General features: G+C 46.1%; 1 protein-coding gene across 3 annotated transcripts; it reads right to left on the bottom strand.

Annotated features, from left to right (window-relative positions):
• Positions 1-882: 882 nt before the first annotated feature.
• pus1 (pseudouridine synthase 1) lies at positions 883-17,452 on the bottom strand. Of its 3 annotated transcripts, none has more exons than XM_080207993.1 (6): positions 17,437-17,452; positions 16,692-16,915; positions 10,985-11,122; positions 6,965-7,067; positions 5,164-5,861; positions 883-2,012 (listed from the first exon to the last, which is right to left on the bottom strand). In XM_080207993.1, exons 2-6 carry the CDS (start codon positions 16,896-16,898, stop codon positions 1,965-1,967), a joined length of 1,194 nt encoding a protein of 397 aa, XP_080064119.1. In that variant the 5' UTR covers positions 16,899-16,915; positions 17,437-17,452; the 3' UTR covers positions 883-1,964. The 3 variants fall into 3 exon arrangements, with proteins under 3 accessions (XP_080064119.1, XP_080064118.1, XP_080064117.1); XM_080207992.1 differs by lacking the exon at positions 17,437-17,452 and adding an exon at positions 17,245-17,263; XM_080207991.1 differs by lacking the exon at positions 17,437-17,452 and adding an exon at positions 17,144-17,189.
• Positions 17,453-20,111: the final 2,659 nt, after the last annotated feature.

Below are 20,111 nucleotides of genomic sequence, written 5' to 3'. Positions count from 1 at the left end.
TCCCATCATATTCATGTATTTGTCCAGACTCACATTAAAACTCATTGGTTACAGTGCATTGGCCATGCTTAATTCTCCCTCAGTGTACCCGAACAGGTGCCGGAGTGTGGTGACTAGGGGATTTTCACAGTAACTTCGCTGCAGCGTTAATGTAAGTCTACTTGTGACTAAATAAAATTTAAATGCCCTCTGGTCCGAGACTCTCCCATGAGGGGAAAACATCCCCTCAGCATTTATTCTGTCAAAGCCCCTTAAATACTCGATGTGGGACCCAATCAGGATAAAGTGATGTCCCGGATTAATTTGGATTGTCCCAATAGGGTCAGAAAAAATTTCCCAGATTTGCACTTCCCAAGTTGGTTTAGATTTTTAATCTTGTTTCTCATGGGATCGTGAGGTTTTGGAAAGGGCCGATAGCGTATGCAAGGAGTACAGATCAAAGGCTGGTAAACCAACCATGAACTAATCAATGGTTTCAGAGCTGAATGTCATAGTCACAGAGTCATAGAGGTTTACAGCAACGAAACAGGCCCTTTGGCCCAACTTGTCCATGTTGCCCTTTGTTTTAAAACCACAAAGCCAGTCCCAATTGCCCACATTTGGCCCATATCCCTCTAAACACATCTTACTCATGTAACTGTCTAAATGCTTTTTAAAAGACAAAATTGTACCCGCCTCTACTACTACCTCTGGCAGCTCATTCCAGACACTCACCAAGCTCTGTGTGAAAAAATTGCCCCTCTGGTCCCTTTTATATCTCTGCCCTCACACCTCCCCTGAACAAAGAGACAGATTTAAAATTACAGAATAAAATATCCTGGAAAAGATTGAAATATCATTTTTTAAAAAATATTGTGGAATGTATTTTGGCTGAACCTGTTTCACATTTATTATTTTTTTTAAAATAACACATCAGCTTAACTGCCGCACAGCGACACAATCCCGGAATCCAGGTACAATAAAGCTTTGTCATTCATAGATCCGTTATTTTACCAGTAAATGGGAGTAACGTTATTGTAAGACATGATTACTGGAGCAACAGTGAAGACTGAAATTGTCCCTGGAATTTGACTGTTTCCACTGAATTCAGCTGAATGTTTTTTTCTACATAAAATAAGGATTCAGCAGTAATTTTAAAAAGGAAATTGCATAAAACGCTTACAGAAAGACTTGCAGAGTTCTGAGCAGGGGAGTGGGACTAATTAAATAGCCCTCACAACAGGGATGACCGGTCTCCTTCTGTGCAACCCCATTCCATGTATCTCATATGCTGTAGCCCCATTCTCCGCCAGGGGGGTAACGGGGGAATAGACTGAATAGAAAACAAACTCCTCCAACTTTACCCAAACACAGAAAATGCTGGAAAATCTCAGCAGATCTGGCAGCACCTGTGGAGAGAGAACAGAGCCAACATTTCGAGTTTGGACACTTTTATCGACGGGAGTGTCATCCAGACTCTAAACAAGGGGCTGGGATTTTATGGCCTCGCTCATCCCTGAGGTCAGTGGACATTCCCATTGTCCACTCCTTGCCCGTTCTGAATCCCGTGGCGCATGGGATAAAATTCCCAACATTGGCTCCATTCTCTCCCCACAGATGCTGTCAGACCTGCTGAGAATTTTCCAGCAGTTCCTGGTTTTCCTTTCAGATTCCAGCATCCGCAGTAATTCGCTTTTATCCTCCCATCTTTTTGCTCCTTTGAACTTCCGTCTGAGCAATAATTACAAACGAAAGAAGAATCAAAGGAGGAGGGACACAGCAAGGCAAACTGTCTTCTCCAAGATTCGATTGAATTTTTTTTTGAAATCTCAACAACTTGGGGCCCCTTCTCACTTTCCAGGGTCATCGAGTCTTGCGCAAACGCCGAGAGGAGAAAGGTCCAACCGCTGTCCTGTTTCCTTCACCCTCAGTTCCCACCAGCTGGCTGAGGAAGCAGGCTCGATTGTCCAACACAAACCGCCAGCTCAGTCAGAATCGCCTCCATCACTGCCCTCGTCCAAATCTGTACCCATCTGAAAACAGGGAGGGGGAAATAAATGTTTCTCCATCAGTCACTGAAACATGTCAAACTCTTACTATTAAGGCAAAAAGAACTGAATTTTTCATAATTTAAGATAAAAATTATTCCAACGCAAGAGGTCTCAAAGTAACAATAATTCATAAATTGGTTTAATTATTGGCGGCTGTAAGCCAGGGCCATGATAGTTATTGTGCCCCCCACATGGGAAAAAAGATGGGGGGTTGGCACAGTGGTTAGTACTGCAGCCTCACAGCGCCAGGGACATAGAATATAGAACACTACAGCACAAACAAGCCCTTCGGCCCACAAGTTACATTGATCATATCCGACCAGGCCTATCTATAACCCTCAATCCCATATACTCATCCAGAAGTGTCTTAAAAGACCCCAACGAGTTTGCCTCCACCAGCACCGACGGCAGCCGATTCCACTCACTCACCACCCCCTGAGTGAAAGACTTTCCCCTGACATCTCCTCTGTACCTACTCCCCAGCACCTTAAACCCTGTGTCCTCTCGTAGCGATCATTTCAGCCCTGGGAAATAGCCTCTGAGAATTCACCCTATCTATACCGCTCAACATCTTATAAACCTCTTATCAGGTCAGGGACCTGGGTTCAATTCTGGCCTCTGGTCACTGTCTGTGTGGAGTTGCACGTTCTCCCCATGTCTGCAAGGGTTTCCACCAGGTGTTCACAGGGAGTTAACTTCAATATTTTTACCGAATTCTTATTATCAAGTGCAACATGATGCTATAACGGCTAGAACTGCTGCCTCACAGAACAAGGGACCTGGGTTCAATTCCTGTCTTGGGTCACCGTCTGTGTGGAGTTTGCACATTCTCCCCATGTCTGTGTGGGTTTCCTCTCAGTTTCCTCCCACAGTCCAAAAATGTGCAGGTTAGGTGGATTGGCCATTTAGTGTCGGGGGATTAGCAAGGGTAAATACGTGGGGTTAGAGGGACAGGGCCTGGGTGAGATTGTTGTTGGTGCTGCCTTGAATGGCTGTTTTCTGCACTGTCAGGATTCTATGTTTACCTGACCGCACCCCACACAAAAGCCATTGATCAGAGAATCACTACTACTGCAAGTCTGACAACAGGTGACGAGAAAACAGCTGTAACTCACACTGTGTCCCAGCCAGTAGTTATCCTCTAACCAACATCATTTAAATAGATGATCTTAATCTTCATCACTTTTCTGTTGATGGGTGCAGATTGACCTCCATGTTTCCACATTTAGAACAGAAACTTAGCTTCAAAAGAGTGTGTTTTGCTGCTTCCCAGCACCAGGAACCTGGGTTCAATTCCCAGCTTGGGTGACTGTCTGGGTGGAGTCTGTGTGGGTTTCCTCCGGGTGCTCTGGTTTCCTCCCACAGTCCAAGATGTGCAGGATAGGTGTATTGGCCTTGCTAAATTGTCTTAGTGCCCCTCGGGGGAATAGCAGGGTAAATATGTGGGGTAACAGGCAGGGCTTGGGTAAGATGCTCGGTTGGAGAGTTACTGCAGACAGTCCGCGCTGTACTGCGATAATCTCAGGTCACGAGGATCACTTTATCAATGCAATTCCTTTATTTTGTGTCAGACTGCAACGTAAAATAGCAACCCAGCTTTTCAGTCAGTAAATGTGTCAACACATTCAAGGGTTGCTTGGCAGAAAACTTCATTCAATGAGGGGGAAATTAAAACATGTTCTCCTTCGGGGGCAATTTTCATTTGGTCATTCACACTCCTCATTAAAATAAAACACTTCTTGCCCATGATCAACAATTTAATTATTTCCTCCTCAACTGAAAGGTCACCCTCGGGCCTGAACTTCCCAGCGGGTCAGGCCAGTGGGGTTTTCCAGTCCTGTCGATGGCGCACCCCCTGCTGCAGGTTTCACAGCGGCGAGAGGTGCATTCAACGGACAACCAGAAGATCCTGCCACCAGCCAATGGCAGGACATCTCCGCCCCTGTGAAACACGCAGTGGGTTGGGTGGTGAATCCTGCCCGAGGTCACCCGCTGCTGGAGGGGGTTGGGTGGTAAATCGTGCCCGAGGTCACCCGCTGCTGGAGGGGGTTGGGTGGTAAATCCTGCCTGGGGTCACCCCCTGCTGGAGGGGGTTGGGTGGTAAATCCTGCCCGGGGTCACCCCCTGCTGGAGGGGGTTGGGTGGTAAATCCTGCCCGGGGCCTGAGAACAAACACTTCTGATTCCATAAATCTCAAAGTCCATCAAAGTCACGTTGGCACGGTGGCACAGTGGTTAGCACTGCTGCCTCAGAGCGCCAGGGACCCGGGTTCAATTCCCAGCTTGGAATTCCCTGCATGCGAAATCTGCACATTCTCTCCGTGTCTGCATGTGTTTCCTCCGGGCGCTCCAGCTTCCCCCCACAATCCGTAAGACATGCTGGTTAGGTGTAATGGCCGTGCTAAATTCTCCCTCAGTGTACCTGAACAGGTGCCAATGTGTGGCAACTAGCAGATTTTCAGAGTAGCTTCATTGCAGTGTTAACATGGGCCTATTTGTGACTAATAAATAAACTTTATTTTTTTTCCAGCTGCCTTTTAAATTTATTTATGGAATCAGCTTCCATTGACTGTATAGATAGGGAGTTCCAAGTCCTGGCAGCTCAATGAAAAAAAGATTCTCAGTACCCCAGCGGACAATTATCCAACGATTTTGAATTCATGGCCTCCAGTTACTGAGATGTCTGAGGGAATATTTACTCCGCTGAAACCTCTCATCATCTGGAAAACTTCTCAAGATTTCAAATGTCACTTTATTTGAAACTGAGGGGAATTTTGATTCATGTACAACACAGGAACTGTACTAGTAAGAATGGAAAAACAGTTAGTTAGTTCCTGAACTTGTGCAAGTTAATACATCCTGTTAATGGTCAATTTATTAGAATCAAAGTAAAGCAATTATATTGATACTTAAAATCTGTGCGCTTGTGTGTGTTTGTTCTAGATCAGTATGTGGATATTGGGTAGTGTTACTGCTTCCTGTCAATGAGGTGGGCAATATCTTCAAAACTCCAGACAAAAATATTTTAAATCGCTGAAGGAAATTTGTTAAACAGAAACCCAATAAAAAAAAAACTTGTTTCCATTTCTCTCTGTTGTAAAATGCTCAATAGAAGAATGGATTGTAGTTGTTACCTTTGAGTGATTCTCGTTTAACACAACTCCTGAAGCTGTGGCACTAAAATCATGAATTGGTAAAGTACTCAGCCAACTGGCCATCGACTGCTCCTCGATTTCAGTCTTGATGATGGTCGGGTAGATAAAATCCTCTTTAAATCCCATGATTTTTTCCTCAACATCGTGCCATTCCAAGGCCTCGTGAACTCCATCGTTACCAAAACGGTTGTTGTACTTCTCGAAATGAACCGTATCCAGCACAAGGCCCAGTCCGGGAGCCTTGGGGACGTCCACTTTCTCCTCACCCCAGCTCCGAGCCATTACAGATTCGGCAGCGTAACCTCTCACCACGGCAATCACTAAACCAATCATCTTCCTGATTTGATGCATCATGAAACTCTGCCCCTTGACCTTCAGGACTGCAAATTCCATGCCTTGCCTGACAAAAGGTTTCTCGCAATACATTTCCATTATGTACCGCTTTGCGCTGGGGTCTCGGGGACCCTTCCCGGATGTGAAGTTGTGGAAGTTGTGGGTGCCTTTGTAACTGGCCAACAACCTGTTGACATGGCTGAGCGCGTCACTACTGAGGCGGTACTCCTTCTCCTCGCAGCCATCATCCTTGTGAGCGAAGGCGAAGGTCGGGAGCATGTAGAAGTACGTACGAGCATCGCAGGTGTTCTTCGAGTTGAATCTCCCAGTTACTCTCTTCAGTCCTGAAGAAGAAAGCAATGAATTGTCAGAGGAAACCAGTCCGCAGACAGAACAGGAATATACATTACATCTGGTAACATAACATCATTTCTTCTGAACCCCTTTAACAGCCACAATTCTCCTAATATTTGAACTTCTCATATCAAGCCAACATGTACACTTTGATCTCCATGGCTCGGAAGCAGATCGACCATTGTGACTCCCTCCCTAGTTCAAACTCAAACCCTACATCCAGTTCCTCCTCATCTCAGCACACTTAATACTGGCTGCTCACTTATAAAGCACTTTGGAACTTCCTGAACTTGTGAAAGCCACTAATGCTGTTTTCGAAAGGTCGGTTATACATTTATTAATTGCAGAACACCTCAATAATAAAGATAATTAATTCAAGGAAAAGGAAGTCAAGCTTCAGTAGTAGAAAGCCGTTCGGAAGGGCCTTGGAGGAGTAACATCAATCCTAATTGATGTTACTCAAAAAGGGAGTTGGAATATGAATGAGTTTTCCAGCAAGCAGAAAGAGCTTTGGTGAGAATACTGGTTACACCAATGGGGATGAAATAGAGAGCTTCGTGTTTTTAGGTGTCCAGATCACTAACAACCTGTCCTGGTCCCTCCATGCTGACACTATAGTTAAGAAAGCCCCACCAATGCCTCTACTTTCTCAGAAGACTAAGGAAATTTGGCATGTCCGCTACGACTCTCACCAACTTTTATAGATGCACCATAGAAAGCATTCTTTCTGGTTGTATCACAGGTTGGGTATGACTCCTGCTCTGCCCAAGACTGCAAGGAGCTACAAAAGGTCATGAATGTAGCCCAATCCATCACGCCTCCCATCGACTGAGTCTGTCTACACTTCCCGCTGCATCGGCAAAACAGCCAGCGTAATTAAGGACCTCACGCATCCCAGACATTCTCTCTTCCACCTTCTTCTTCCAGGAAAAAGATATAAAAGTCTGAGGTCACATACCAACAGCCTTTTCCCTGCTGCCATCAGACTTTTGAATGGACTTACCTTGCATTAAGGGTCACATGACATGCACACTTAAAGAGCCATGCACCCAACATACACAACAAGAAGTTTGGAGTGAGCAGGTGTCCGTACCCAGTATTTTAATGCCTGCTGGGAGGTGTTCGTTGATCTTATCCACTAGATCATCGATGAGCCAGAGTTTCAGGGAGACGATTTGGCCGGCAGCGGAAACACCCTTGAAAAGAACAGATCGCACTTGTACTTAAACAGAGTGAAAGGCTTTTTGGTCTCCCACATTCTGCAGTCAGTTTGATCCAACCCAACAACGGGGAGTGTAACAGGATGAGCTGTCACGTCAGCTTTCCGTCAAACTGAGATCAATAGAGGAGCAACATCAAGCAGGACTTTCCCAATCCCACAGAATTCCCACCCGGAGAGTGAGCTGAAATTATCCCCAATCTTTCCCCTGCCAAAAATATATAATTTCTTCCAGCATAACAAGGGGAAAAAGCATGCCCAAATTCAGGATACAAATGTGGGAGTCATCAGTGAGTCAAACACAGCTTCTACCTGTGAGGAGAGGGGGGGCTGGGAAGAGAAGCCAGCCTGAACCATTACTGCCCATTTCTTTGTGGTAACTTACAGAACAGCGATAGAACCAAACAGTCTTACAGCGCGTAAAGAGGCCCTTTGGCCCATTGTGGCTGCGCCAGCCATCAAGCTCATATCTATTCCCCAGCACTGGTCCGTAGCCTGATATGCTATGGCGTTTCAAGCGCTCATCTAATGCTACACAGAATCCCTACTCTGCAGAAGGAGTCCGTTCGGCCCATCAAGTTTGCACCGGCCACAATCCCATCCAGGCCCTACCCCCTGCAACCCCATGCATTTATCCTGGTAGGGGCAATTTAATATGGTCAATCAACCTAACTCGCACATCTTTGGACTGTGGGAGGAAACCAGAGCGCCCGGAGGAAACCCACACAGACAAGGGGAGAAACTCTACACAGTCACCCTAGGCCAGAATTGAACTGGGGTCCCTGGAGCTTTGAGGCAGTGGTGCTAACAACTGTGCCACCGTGCTGCCCCTTCTTAAATGTTGTTAAGGGTCCTCCCTCTACCACTCTTTCAGGCAGTGAGTTCTGGATTCCCACCAACCTCTGGGTGAAAATGTTTTTCAAATCCCTTCTAAATCTCCAGTCCCTTACCTTGAAGGTATGGCCCCAGTTATGAGGAACGGCTGAGGGACTTGAGGTTGTTTTCGTTATAAAGAAGAAGGTTGAGAGGTGACCTAATTGAGGCATACAAGATGATCAGAGGGTTAGATAGGGTGGACAGTGAGAGCCTTTTTCCTCGGATGGTGATGGCTAACACGAGGGGACATAGCTTTAAATTAAGGGGTGGTAATTATAGGACGGATGTCAGAGGTAGGTTCTTTACTCAGAGGGTAGTAAGGTCGTGGAATGCCCTGCCTGCAGCAGTTGTGGTCTCGCCAACTTTAAGGGCGTTCAAATGGTCAGTGGATAGGCATTTGGATAACATTGGAATAGTTTAGGTTAGAGGGTCATTAGATTGGTTCCACTGGTCGGCGCAACATCGAGGGCCGAAGGGCCTGTACTGCGCTGTAATGTTCTATGTTCTATTGACCCCTTTACGAAGGAGAAAATTTCCTTCTTTTCCGCCCTATAATGTTAACTTATAAACTAAGGTTAAATGTTTGGAGATGCATTCATTGGATTATTACTTGAGCACATTTACAGACACTTCCAGGGTGGTGTCTGTGCCCAGGTATCCCTACAGAGGGGGCATGCGTCGTCCACTGGCATGTTTGAAGTCTTCCACAACCCGTGAGCATTGCAAAGGGGGAAGTGCATCATTAGCACCGGGAATTAAATTATAACTGATACGTTTTGGTGATGGTTATTTATCTGTTGTTTCCCTCGTTTTGCAAATGGGGGGAGACTTGATAACACTGCGGTGGGTTGTGGGGTTAGGAGCTACACATTTCTCACTTTGCAAATAAATCTAAAATAAATCAGTAAGGATTGACTTTTGGTCTCCTCTTCCAACATTGACTGTAAGAAGTTTAACAGACTAGAATCACCAGAAGCCACTTGCCTTTCCTCTCTGAGGAAATCTGAACCTAAAGAGGTAGTAAAAGCACCATCGACTGTCACAGAGATTGATAAGCCAGAGTCAACCATAACACACGGTAGAATCTGATTTGCAAATGAAGTGGCCAGCATTCTTTAATTTAAGCAACATTAAAACTCAGTATGCCTGCCTTCTATTTAAATATTTATTTGCAGAGTTACATAGAAATCATTCTGAAGAATTACAGAGAACATGCTGTAGGCATATTCAGGCCAGTCGGCCCAACTAATCTGTGCTGGTGCTTGTCTGGCAAACAAGTCTCCTCCAATTTTGCTTATTTTACCATAAATCAGCCTTTCAGCCTAACTTTCTATCGCTATTTTTCTCATCATAGAAACTACAGTGCAGAGGTGGCCATTCGGCCCATCGGGTCTGAACAGGTTCAATCCCGCCCAGATCCTATCCCCATGTATTTACCCTGCTAGTCCCCCTGATGCCAAGGGGCAATTTACCATGGCCAATCCACCTAACCTGCACATCTTTGGAGTGTGGGAGGAAACGGGAGCAATCGAAGGAAACCCACACAGGCATGGGGAGAACATGCAAACTCCACACAGACTGTGACCCAAGCCGGGATTGAACCTGGGTCTCTGGCGCTGTGAGGCAGCAATGCCTACCATTGTGCCACCATGCCACCGTCTCATGTACTCATCTAGTTTCCTTCCGGATGGATCTATGTTATTTGCCTCAACCATTTCCTGTAGGAGTGACTTCCACTTCTGAATCGCTCTCTCAGTGAAGATATTTCTCATTTCTTGCATTCATTAGTAACTATCTGATGTTTTCGCCCACAAGTTTTGGATTCTCCCATAAGTGGAAATGTTCTCACCATACCCACTCTGGCCAATCGATTCATAACTATAAATATCTGCAGATTGCCTCTCCGGGCCGATTCACCCCGGCCTTTCTCTCATCTGACCTTCCTCAGCAACCAGGCCGAGTGAGATCGGAGCAGTGAAGCATGCCCCCAGCAACACCAGTGTAACTGGAGAGCAGATGGCAAAGATACGCCCCCACTTTTCCAGCATTAGCTCTTGGGGAGGTGGGGGGGGGACACCTGGATGAGGGTGCTGGAGTTGGACCAGGATGCAGGGAATCAGAGTTGGAACTGGACCCTGGACCCAGGAGGGAGCAGACGGGGATCGGGCTAGAGGTTGGAGCTGGCAGCAGTGGTGGCGGGGATGGGGCAGCGGGGCGGGGTGTGGGATGTCCTGTGCAAGATCGGTCTGCTTGTTTAAACAGTTACTCTTAAGTTACAACTGCCTTTTCTCCTAATTTTTTTCAGAGTAACTATCAGTATAAAAAAGGTAGAACCTGCTGTGGAAGTGGTTTAAATCACTTTGTCAGATGGTTCCCAGCCCAGCATAATTATCCAGGAGAAGTTGGCACTTCTGGACAATTGCCTAATGTTGGAACTGAAAGGAAAACCCCTGTGCTTTTTTGGGCAACACCCTCCCCACGTGACACAGGGGAGCCAGGAAGCTTTGGGCCCTGATCTCCTCGATGTTTTATCTTTTCTAAAGAAACAAAGTCCCCAGCTGTTTAAGTTTTCTCAGGAGCTGTAATCTCCCAGCCCTGGTACCACCCTTGTGAATCATTTTTACACTTTCTCAGGCGGTTGTCTAATATAGAGCGGGTCTGTGCACAATACCCTAAATACAGTCTGATCAGCTCCTACAATTACTGGCTGTAATTGTGAATAATTAACAAGGCAGAGCTGTTGCAACGTAGTCAAGTGTAAATGAGAATGTCTCCCCATGTATTTACTAATGGCTGCAGGAATCTGGCAGTTAACCATTACACAGCAGCAACGATCAATGTAATTGGACAACGTGCAGGGGGTACGGGGAAATGGCACTAAGTCACAATGCCCGTTTGGAGAGCTGGTGCACACACGATGGGCCAAATGGCCTCCCCCTGCGCTATAACAATTCTGCGATTGTATACCGTGTGAACGAGTGTTCCCCCGTATCTCAGTGACAAAGTTACATACGGTACCTTGTCTGTCCTTGCACACCTCTGAAAGGACATTTTCCTCATATCATCACCGTGGTTCTCTGGAATACACTCCGCCTTCACCAGTGCCTTCACCAATTCATCCTCAATGGTCTTAAACTGCGACGATCCAACATTTCTCTGTTTAAGAGAATTCCAGAAAACGCTCTTTAGTAACATCACAGAACGTTGAGCGATTTGGTCTAAACTGCACTCACACACTGGTGATATTGAGTTACCTATTCTAATCACACACTACTGCTCTCCATAGCTGCTTTTTAATATACTCCATGCCTCCATCTGTGGTCTTGGTAATGATTCTGCTGTTGCCCCTCACACCTGCTCTTTTGATTCTCTACAATGGTGTAACCATCACTGAATCCCCACCATCAACATCTTTGGGGTTACCACTGACCAGAAACTCAACTGCACTCACCATATAAACACAGTGGCTAAAAGAGCAGGTCAGAAGCTAGGAATCCTGTGGCGATTAACTCACCTCCTGACTCCTCAAAGAGTATTCACCATCTACAAGGCATAAATCAGGAGTGTGATGGAATACTCTCCACTTGCCTGGATGGGTGCAGCTCCAACAACACTCAAGAAACTCAACACCATCCAGGATAAAGCAGCCTGCTTGATTGGCACCACATCTTCAAACAACTGCAGCAATTCACCAAAGATCCTTGCACAGCACCTTCCAAACCCACGACCACTTCCATCTAGAAGTTACAAGGGGCAGCAGATATATGGGAACACCATCACCGGCAAGTTCCTCTCCAAGCCACTCACCATCCTGACTTGGAAATACATCGCCGTTCCTTTGCAGTTCCCTAGTCAGAAACCTGGGATTCCCTCCCTAACGACATTGTGGGTCAACCCACAGCACATGGACTGCAGCGATTCAAGAAGGCAGCTCACCACCACCTTCTCAAGGGCAATTAGGGATGGGCAATAAATGCTGGCCAGCCGGCGATGCCAATGTCCCACAAATGGATAAAAACAAAAAATCCATCCCAATGTCACTTTCCTTCAGCCTCGCACCATTGTCCAATCTGTCACTTATTCTCTCCTCTCCTTTACCCTATCATGGACCTCCCCTTCTGTTCTCCCCTCCTCCCTCCTTCTGTCCATGCTTAAAAACTGGTAAACCATTAACATCTTCCACTCTGATAGCTCAAACTGAAATGGTAATCCAGTTTCTCTCTCCACTGATGCTGCTGAGGCTTTGGAATGGTTCCAGCATTTTATACACAACACTAAATCATAGAATCGCTACAGTGCAGATGGAGGCCATTTAGCCCATCGAGTCTACACCAACTCTTCGAAGGAGAATCTTACCCAGCTCATAATCCCACATCCTTGGGCATTAAAGACCAATTTACCCTGGCCATCAACCTAACCTGCACATCTATAGACTGGGAGGAAACCGGACCATCCGGAGGTAACCCACACAGACACGGGGAGAATGTGCAAACTCCACACAGACAGTCAGCCGAGACTGAAATTGAACCCAGGTCCTTGGTGTTGTGAGGCAGCAGTGCTAACCACTGTGTTAGTGTGTCATCTGTAATAAGAGCAGGGGCTGACTATAAGGCCCTTGAACTTGTTCTGTCATTCAATGCCATCATGGCTAATCTTCCACATCATAGAATCCATACAGTGCAGGAGGCAGCCACTCGGCCCATCAACTCCGCACTGACCACAATTCACCTAGGCTTTATTCCCATAACTCCACATATTTACCCTGGCTAATCCCCCTGACACTAGGGTTACTTTAGCATGACCAATCCATCTAACCCATACATCTTTGGACTGTGGGAGGAAACCGGAGCGCCCGGAGGAAACCCACACAGACACGGGGAGAACATGCAGACTCCACACAGACAGTGACCCGAGCCGGGAATCGAACCCAGGTCCCTGGCGCTGTGAAGCAGCAGTGCTAACCACTGTGCCATCTCTCCCGCTCCATCTTCAGCTCACTCTACAGGTATCTATTCCAGTGCGAATGTACTTGTTGTTTAGAGTCTCCATAGCAATCTGGTGAAGATCATCCTAAGGATCAAAACTCTCCAAGTTGACTAAAAGTTAGTGTGCAGGTGAAGCAAGTGATTAGAAAGTCAGATGGAATGCCGGTGTTTATCCCAAGGGGAGTAGAATATAAAAACAGGGAAATTTTGCTTAAACTGTACAGAGCCGTGATGACAGCATGTCTGGAATTCCCAATGCTGTTTTGAGCTACTTGTTTGAAAAAGGATTTAATTAGAAGCAGTTCAGAGAAGATTCACTCCTTCCAATTCCTTGGACAAAGGGGTTTACCCCATGAAGAAAGGTTGGCCAAGTTGGGCTGAAGCCTGCTGGAGTTTAGAATGAGAGGTGATCTCATTGAAACTTATCAGATCCTGGAGGAGACTTGATGGGGTGGATACCGGGAAGAGGTTATCTATTGTGAGGGAGACTAGCACTAGGGGACATACTTTACAAGTAAGAGGTCTACCAGTTAGGATGGAGATGATGAGAACTTCTCTCTCTCAGGCGATGGAATTCTTTTCCCCAGAGAGCAGTGCAGGCTGGGTCATTAAATTGGCTTAAGTCGGAATTAGGCAGATTTTGTTAAGGTTTTATCAAGGATTATGGGTGGGGTCGGGGGGGGGGGGGCAGACTGTAAAGTGGAATTGAGGCTACAATCAGAGCAATTATGTTCTTATTGAACAGCAAAGCAGGTTCAAAGGGCTGACTGGCCTACTACTGCTCCTAAATCTTATGTTCCACAATCCTAAACGGCCAACCTTTATCTCGAGACTATGTTCTTCAGCCAGGAGAGAAACAGCCTCTCAGCATCTCCCTGTCAGGTCCTCAAAGAGGTTCCCACATTTCAGTGAGATCCCACTCATGAAGTGCTTCAACACCTGGGGGAACATCTGGGTCAGATTGATCACATGGTTTCAACTAGTAACGCAGAAGAGCAAGGAACAATCTAAAGTAGAACATCTAAACTGGGACAGGGCTAATTCCGATGGGATCTAGCAGGATGTTGTAGAAGCAAAGACTGACAGGAAATCAGTAATGGAGGGGAATCTTTAAGGAGGAGAAGTCTCAGGGACAAGTTAGTGCATTCCAACAAGGGCCAAAGAACCAAATCCAGAGCTCCTCATATAACGAGACAGAGAATATGAGGAGTAAAAAGAAAATGTATATTGTACACCATAAGCGAGAACCAGGGCAACTACAATAAATTGAAAGAAGCGAAGAGGAAAACAAGACTGGCAAGGAGAGAATATGAGAATAGAATGGCAGATAACAGGAATGAAGAGCAGGAGTTGACAATCCGGTCCTTCGAGCCCACTCCGCCGTTTAACACAATCATGGCTGATCTTATCCTGGTCCCATCTCCACTTTCCTGCCTGCTCCCCATAGCCTTTTATCCTGCTTTGTATCAGAAACATAGCCATCCTTTCTGGTTGTATCACAGCTTGGTATGGTCCTGCTCAGCCTAAGACCACAAAGAACTACAAAATATCGTGAATGTAGCCCAATCCATCACGCAAACCAGCCTCCCATCTAATGAATCTGTCTACACCTCCCGCTGCCTCGGCAAAGCAGCAGCATAATTAAGGACCACACGCACCCCAGACATTCTCTCTTCCACCTTCATCCGTCAGGAAAAAGATACAAAAGTCTGAGGTCACGTACCAACTGACTCAAGAACAGCTTCTTCCCTGCTGCCATCAAACTTCTGAATGGACTTACCTTGCATTAAGCTGATCTTTCTCTACACCCTAGCTATGACTAACACTACATTCTGCACTCTCTCCTTTCCTTCTCTAGGCTTTGTCTGTATAGCGCGCAAGAAACATTACTTTTCACTATATGTTAATACATGTGACAATAATAGATCAAATCAAATCAAAACCTCGTTCTTGAATCAGTTGATAGATTCTGCCTCCAGTGCACTCTGGGGCAGTGAGTTCCACAGATTCACAACCCTCAGAGAAGCAGTTTCTCCTCACCTCAGTTTTGAACCTACCTCCTTTCACTCTATATCAATGACCTCTTGTTCTAGGCTCTCCCACAAGGGGGAACATCTGTTCAATGTCCAGGTGTGGTTTCACCAACATCTTACACAATTGTAACAACACTTCTTGACTTTTAAAGTCCAATGCTTCTGTAATAAATGCCAAGATTCAATTTGCCTTTCTTGTTATATGCTGCAGCCACTTTCTGCAATTCGTGCACAAGGACACCCAGATCCCTCTGCACTAATGCCCTTGGAATAACATGAAAGGGAACCTAAAAATCATATAGAGTATGTAAATAGCAAACAGGGAGTAAGAGGTGCAGCAGGGACAGAGATAGTGATATACGTTTGCAGGCAGAGGGCAAGACTAGAATGAACACTTTGTATCAGAGATACTGATAAAATATTGGTGGAAGTGGAGATGGTAGAGATTTGATTTGATTTATTGTGGTCGTACGTATTGGGATATAGTGCCGAGTATTGTTTCTTGCATGCTATGCATACAATTTTCGAGGACACAGGGGAGAAGGAGAGGATAGGGTGCAGAATTTACCGTTGCAGTTACAGATAGGGTGAAGGGAAAAGATCAGCTTAATATATGATAGGACCACTCAAAGGTCTGATGGCAAGTCATGGATGGGGTGAAAATTGAGAGGCCAAATATACTGGAAAAGTTGGTCATGGAGCAGAATGGATTAGTCAACTTGTCTGCATGGCTAATATCCCAGGTTGCTAAAGGAAATGGGGGTGGAGATGGTGGAAAGGACTTGTCCCAATCTACCAAACGTCTCCAGATATGGGGGAGCTGCCAGAAAATTGGAGAGTGACAAATGTGACATTCTCAATTAAAAAAGGACGTTCCTAGTAACTACAGGTGATCAGTTTAACATCAGCATTGGGTTGGGTTTTAGAAATAATAATCACGGGGAAAAAAAAGCAACAGGCATGTGGAGAGGTTTCAATCAGTGAAGGGGGTCAGGCATGACCTCTCTGCATTTCAATAACCGTTTAACTAACTTTATAGAATCATTCAGCTCACAGGGAGGCCATTCATCCCAGTATATCTATGCTAGCTCTCCCTTGTCCTTTTCCCATCAAATATCTGCCCAATTCTCTTTTGAAAGTTATTGCTGAATTTGCTTCTGCTTTGCTCTCAGACAGTGTATTCCAGATCATAACCATTTTACAGTGTTTGCTGGTTTGGTGCATTGGCCAGGATAAAGCAGCCAGCATAATTAAGGATCCCATGCACCGCGGACATTCTTCTTCCGTTGGGAAAAAGATACAAAGGTCTGAGGTCACGTACCAACCAACTCAAAAACAGCTTCTTCCCTGCTGCTGTCAGACTTTTGAATGGACTTACCTTGTGCTAAGCTGATCTTTCTCTACACCCTAGCTATGACTGTAACACTAAATTCTACATCCTCTCCTTCTATGAATGGTATGCTTTGTCTGTATAGCGCGCAAGAGACAATATTTTTCACTGTACGTTAATACAGATGACAATAATTAATCAAATCAAAAAATGTGTGGGGTTAGAGGGATAGGGCAGGGGGTGGGGTAAGAAGCTCTGTTGAAGAGTCAGTTCAGACTCGATGGGCTGAATGGCCTTTTGCACTATCAGGATTCTAGGATGTATTCAATGGAGGCACGCTGAATCTGGGCAGTATTTGCAAGCTGAGGGTAACTTGCCTGCATGCCGTGATATCCTTTTCCGGAATAGGCCAGCAGTAGGACCACTTTCCTTTTGGGACACTTCTTGACCTGCTCCTCGGTCTCTTCCTTCAGCTTCTTGGCCGCCTGTTGCTCTTCCCCGGCCACTTGCTTCCGTTTCTTCTCCTCCTGCTTTGGCCTAAGCTCAGCCTCATTGTCTGCATCGTGGAGTACAGAGCTGGCCATGCTGTCCTGCTGCCTCACTGGGGAAAGAAACACAGAGAGAAACTTTATACTGCGGGGCAAACCCAGACACAGCAATGCAGAGCCCGGCTCCTGCAGTAACAGACACGGCCTTGCACTGGAGAAGCTGCAGGAGTGAGGGTAGTGCTGGTACCCCGGGCACACAGGGTGTCGCGGGTTAGACACACACAGTCTAACGCGGCTCACACACACACACACACACACAGGAATCCGGCTCCATAGCTTACTGAGGGAGAGACTTGCCTCTTCCAGCCTCTTCCAGCAGCAGCCGCCGCTGCAGCACCGCTCCAGCCGGCCAGGAGAGCGCAGCTCCGGCTCCGGCACTCACCCTGATCCCGGTCCCGATCCCGGTCCCGGTCCCGCTCAGGCCCGCAGCCGCTCCCGGATACAATGTAACCAGTCTGTGCCACACACAGCGCAGCATGTAGCACTTCACCAATGTAACAATTCACTAATGTAACAGTTTATTAATGTATTCACTAATGTAACAGTTGAAATTGACACATGGAGAAATTCACACATGGATCAAATCGGAAGTAAACCCAAGCCCCGCCTCTCGACCCAGTCGATCACCAGCTTAGCGTCCACACAATAGAATCCCTACAGCACAGAAGGAGGAGGTCATTCGGCCCATCGAGTCTGCACTGACCCTCTGTCAGAGTATCACACCCAGGCCCACCACACCGCCCTATCGCTGCAACCCTGCACACCTATCCAGCTAATTCCCCCCTAATGCACAGCATGTTCACTACCTGTGCAGAATCTGCAGGTTCTCCCTGTGTCTGCGTGGGTTTCCTCCCACACTCAGAAACTTTTATTAAAAGAAGTTCATTTACGAATTAGGGTAACTTTTACCCGTTAAGCATGACAAAGTATAACCCTTAACAGCTAGCTATCTCTATTGTTCCAATTTAGCATTATCCCCCAGAGACAGAAATCCCTTCTTTAGCAGCAGTTACCACAGAAACCAAAGACGTTCACATGGGTACGAGATCTCTGGCCTTGTAACCCTCTGGAGAGTGATCCAGACAGAACCCCGTCTTCCAATTCTCATGCAGCAACTCCCAGAGAGTGCTCCAACCCCAAATGATAGAATCTCAGACACAAAGGCTTATTTCTTGACAGATTCTAATCTCCACTTCAGACAGAGGAAGAAACACAGAGAAAGCAATCTCTCTCTAAAAATCCCCAAAAAACATACTGCTTTGTCTTCTCTGTGAATTTCTAGCAATACCGTAAGACCCTAAAACATAGAAGCAGAATTAGGCCACTCGGCCCATTGAATCTGCTCCACCATTCAATCATGGCTGGTATTTTTCTCATCCCCATTCTCCTGCCTTTTCCCCATAACCCCTGATCCTCTTATTAATCGAGAATCTATCTATCTCTGTCTTAAAGACACTCAATGCCCTGACCTCCACAGCCTTCTGCAGCAAAGAGTTCCACAGATTCACCACTCTCTGGCTGAAGAAATTCCTCCTCGTCTCTGTTTCAAAGGATCATTCCTTTAGCCTGAGGTTGTGCCCTTTGTATTTTGTAATAACCTCCTTGTGCCGAAATTCTGTTAATTTATTTATAAAGCCCAGGATCTTCTATATTCCTTATTTATCACTTTCTCAACTTGTCCTAATTAGATTTCTCTTGCGTATGATGCAGTGTCAAAGCGTTGAATTGTGCATTTACATCTACTGGACTGGATTGTTAGTATGCAACTTAAGACAGTGTTGTGTAATTAATTATGCCTGTGTACAGGTATCCCCAGGCTAGTTGTTACATTGAGTTTTAATCAGCATCACAGAATTGTTACGGTGCAGAAAGAGGCCATTCGGCCCATCATGTTTGCACTGGCTTCCAAACGAGCGTTGTGATTTAGTGCCACTCCCTTGCATTTTCCCTGCCCCCCTTCACATTCTTTCTATTCAAGCAATCATCTAACGTCCTCACGGATAGTTAATAAATGGACGCAGTGTTGCTAATAATTATTTCATTGATGTGTCACCTTGTTTTTGTTACACTGGGTTCCAAATTCTAAAGGCTGGCCATCACAATGGGCCATTGTCCAAATTGCCTGGCTGGCTGGATCCCTGTGACTCAGAGCAGTGTCCAACATGGCTTACGGCTGAGACAGAATATAAAATGCACTTCTATGCTCAACTCTGGATCTTTACACTCTGCCTGCAAGCGGCTTCAGGTAAAATAGCCAACTAGATTAGCCTGTTTGGACAAAGTTCATGATTATTGGCATCCTTGAGGCAGCAGAACACAGCAACATTGATGAAGTGTTACTCATGGGATCACAATTATTAAAGCAATTCTCAGATGCAGTGTATATTTTTGTTGCTGAGGGTAAGATACCTCCCATTGTACCCTACTCCCTCCTTCTAGAAAAGATAGAACCTGTGCAGCATGTTTGAGATTTTGCTGTATTGAATTGGCTAGCAATAATTATAGATCTCCCTCAGTGTTTTCACACAGTGACACTGTATCATTGCAGTCTTTGGATCTGGTTCTGCATCAAGAGTGGTTGCTGTAATATTGCCCATCTGTGCTGCTGCTTCCCAGCTGCTAAAACATTTGTCCAGGCTTTGATCACCTGCAATATTCCAATGGCTCTCTGGCCAGTCCCCCGCCTCCTCCCCCGTCTGTAAGCTGCACCCCTCCGAAATGCTACTGTCCCCATCTGAACGCGCATCAAGCCCCATTCACCCATCACCTCTGTAGCTGTTGACTCACGTTGGCCCTCAGCCCAGCAATATCTCCAATAGAGGTTAGCTACTTCACAGTGCCAGGGACCTGGGTTCGATTCCCAGCTCGGGTCAATGTCAGTGTGGAGTTTGCACATTCTCCCCTGTGTCTGCCTGGGTTTCCTCCGGGTGCTCTGGTTTCCTCCCACATTCTGAAAGATGTGCTGATTAGGAGCATTAGCAATGCTGAATTCTCCCTCAGTGTACCCGAACTGGTGCCGGATTGTGGCGACTAGAGGAATTTCACAGTAATTTCATTGAAGTGTGAACGTAAGCCTTACTGGTGATTAGTGAATAAACTTTAAACTTTAATATTAAATTCTCATTCTCTGTTCAGATCTCTCTGCAGCCTTAACCCCCTCCCAATCTGCGTAACCTCCCAACAGCCTTTGACTCTGCACTCCTTCCATTCAGGCTGCTTGGGCATCTCCGATTTTCACCTCCTGGACCT

Source organism: Carcharhinus amblyrhynchos, chromosome 20 (genome assembly GCF_965287045.1).
Source record: "Carcharhinus amblyrhynchos chromosome 20, sCarAmb.v2.hapA, whole genome shotgun sequence".
In the NCBI taxonomy this organism is placed as follows: domain Eukaryota; kingdom Metazoa; phylum Chordata; class Chondrichthyes; order Carcharhiniformes; family Carcharhinidae; genus Carcharhinus; species Carcharhinus amblyrhynchos.
The sequence above is the reverse complement of the archived record's forward strand: the minus strand, read 5'-3'. Positions and strand labels throughout refer to the sequence as shown.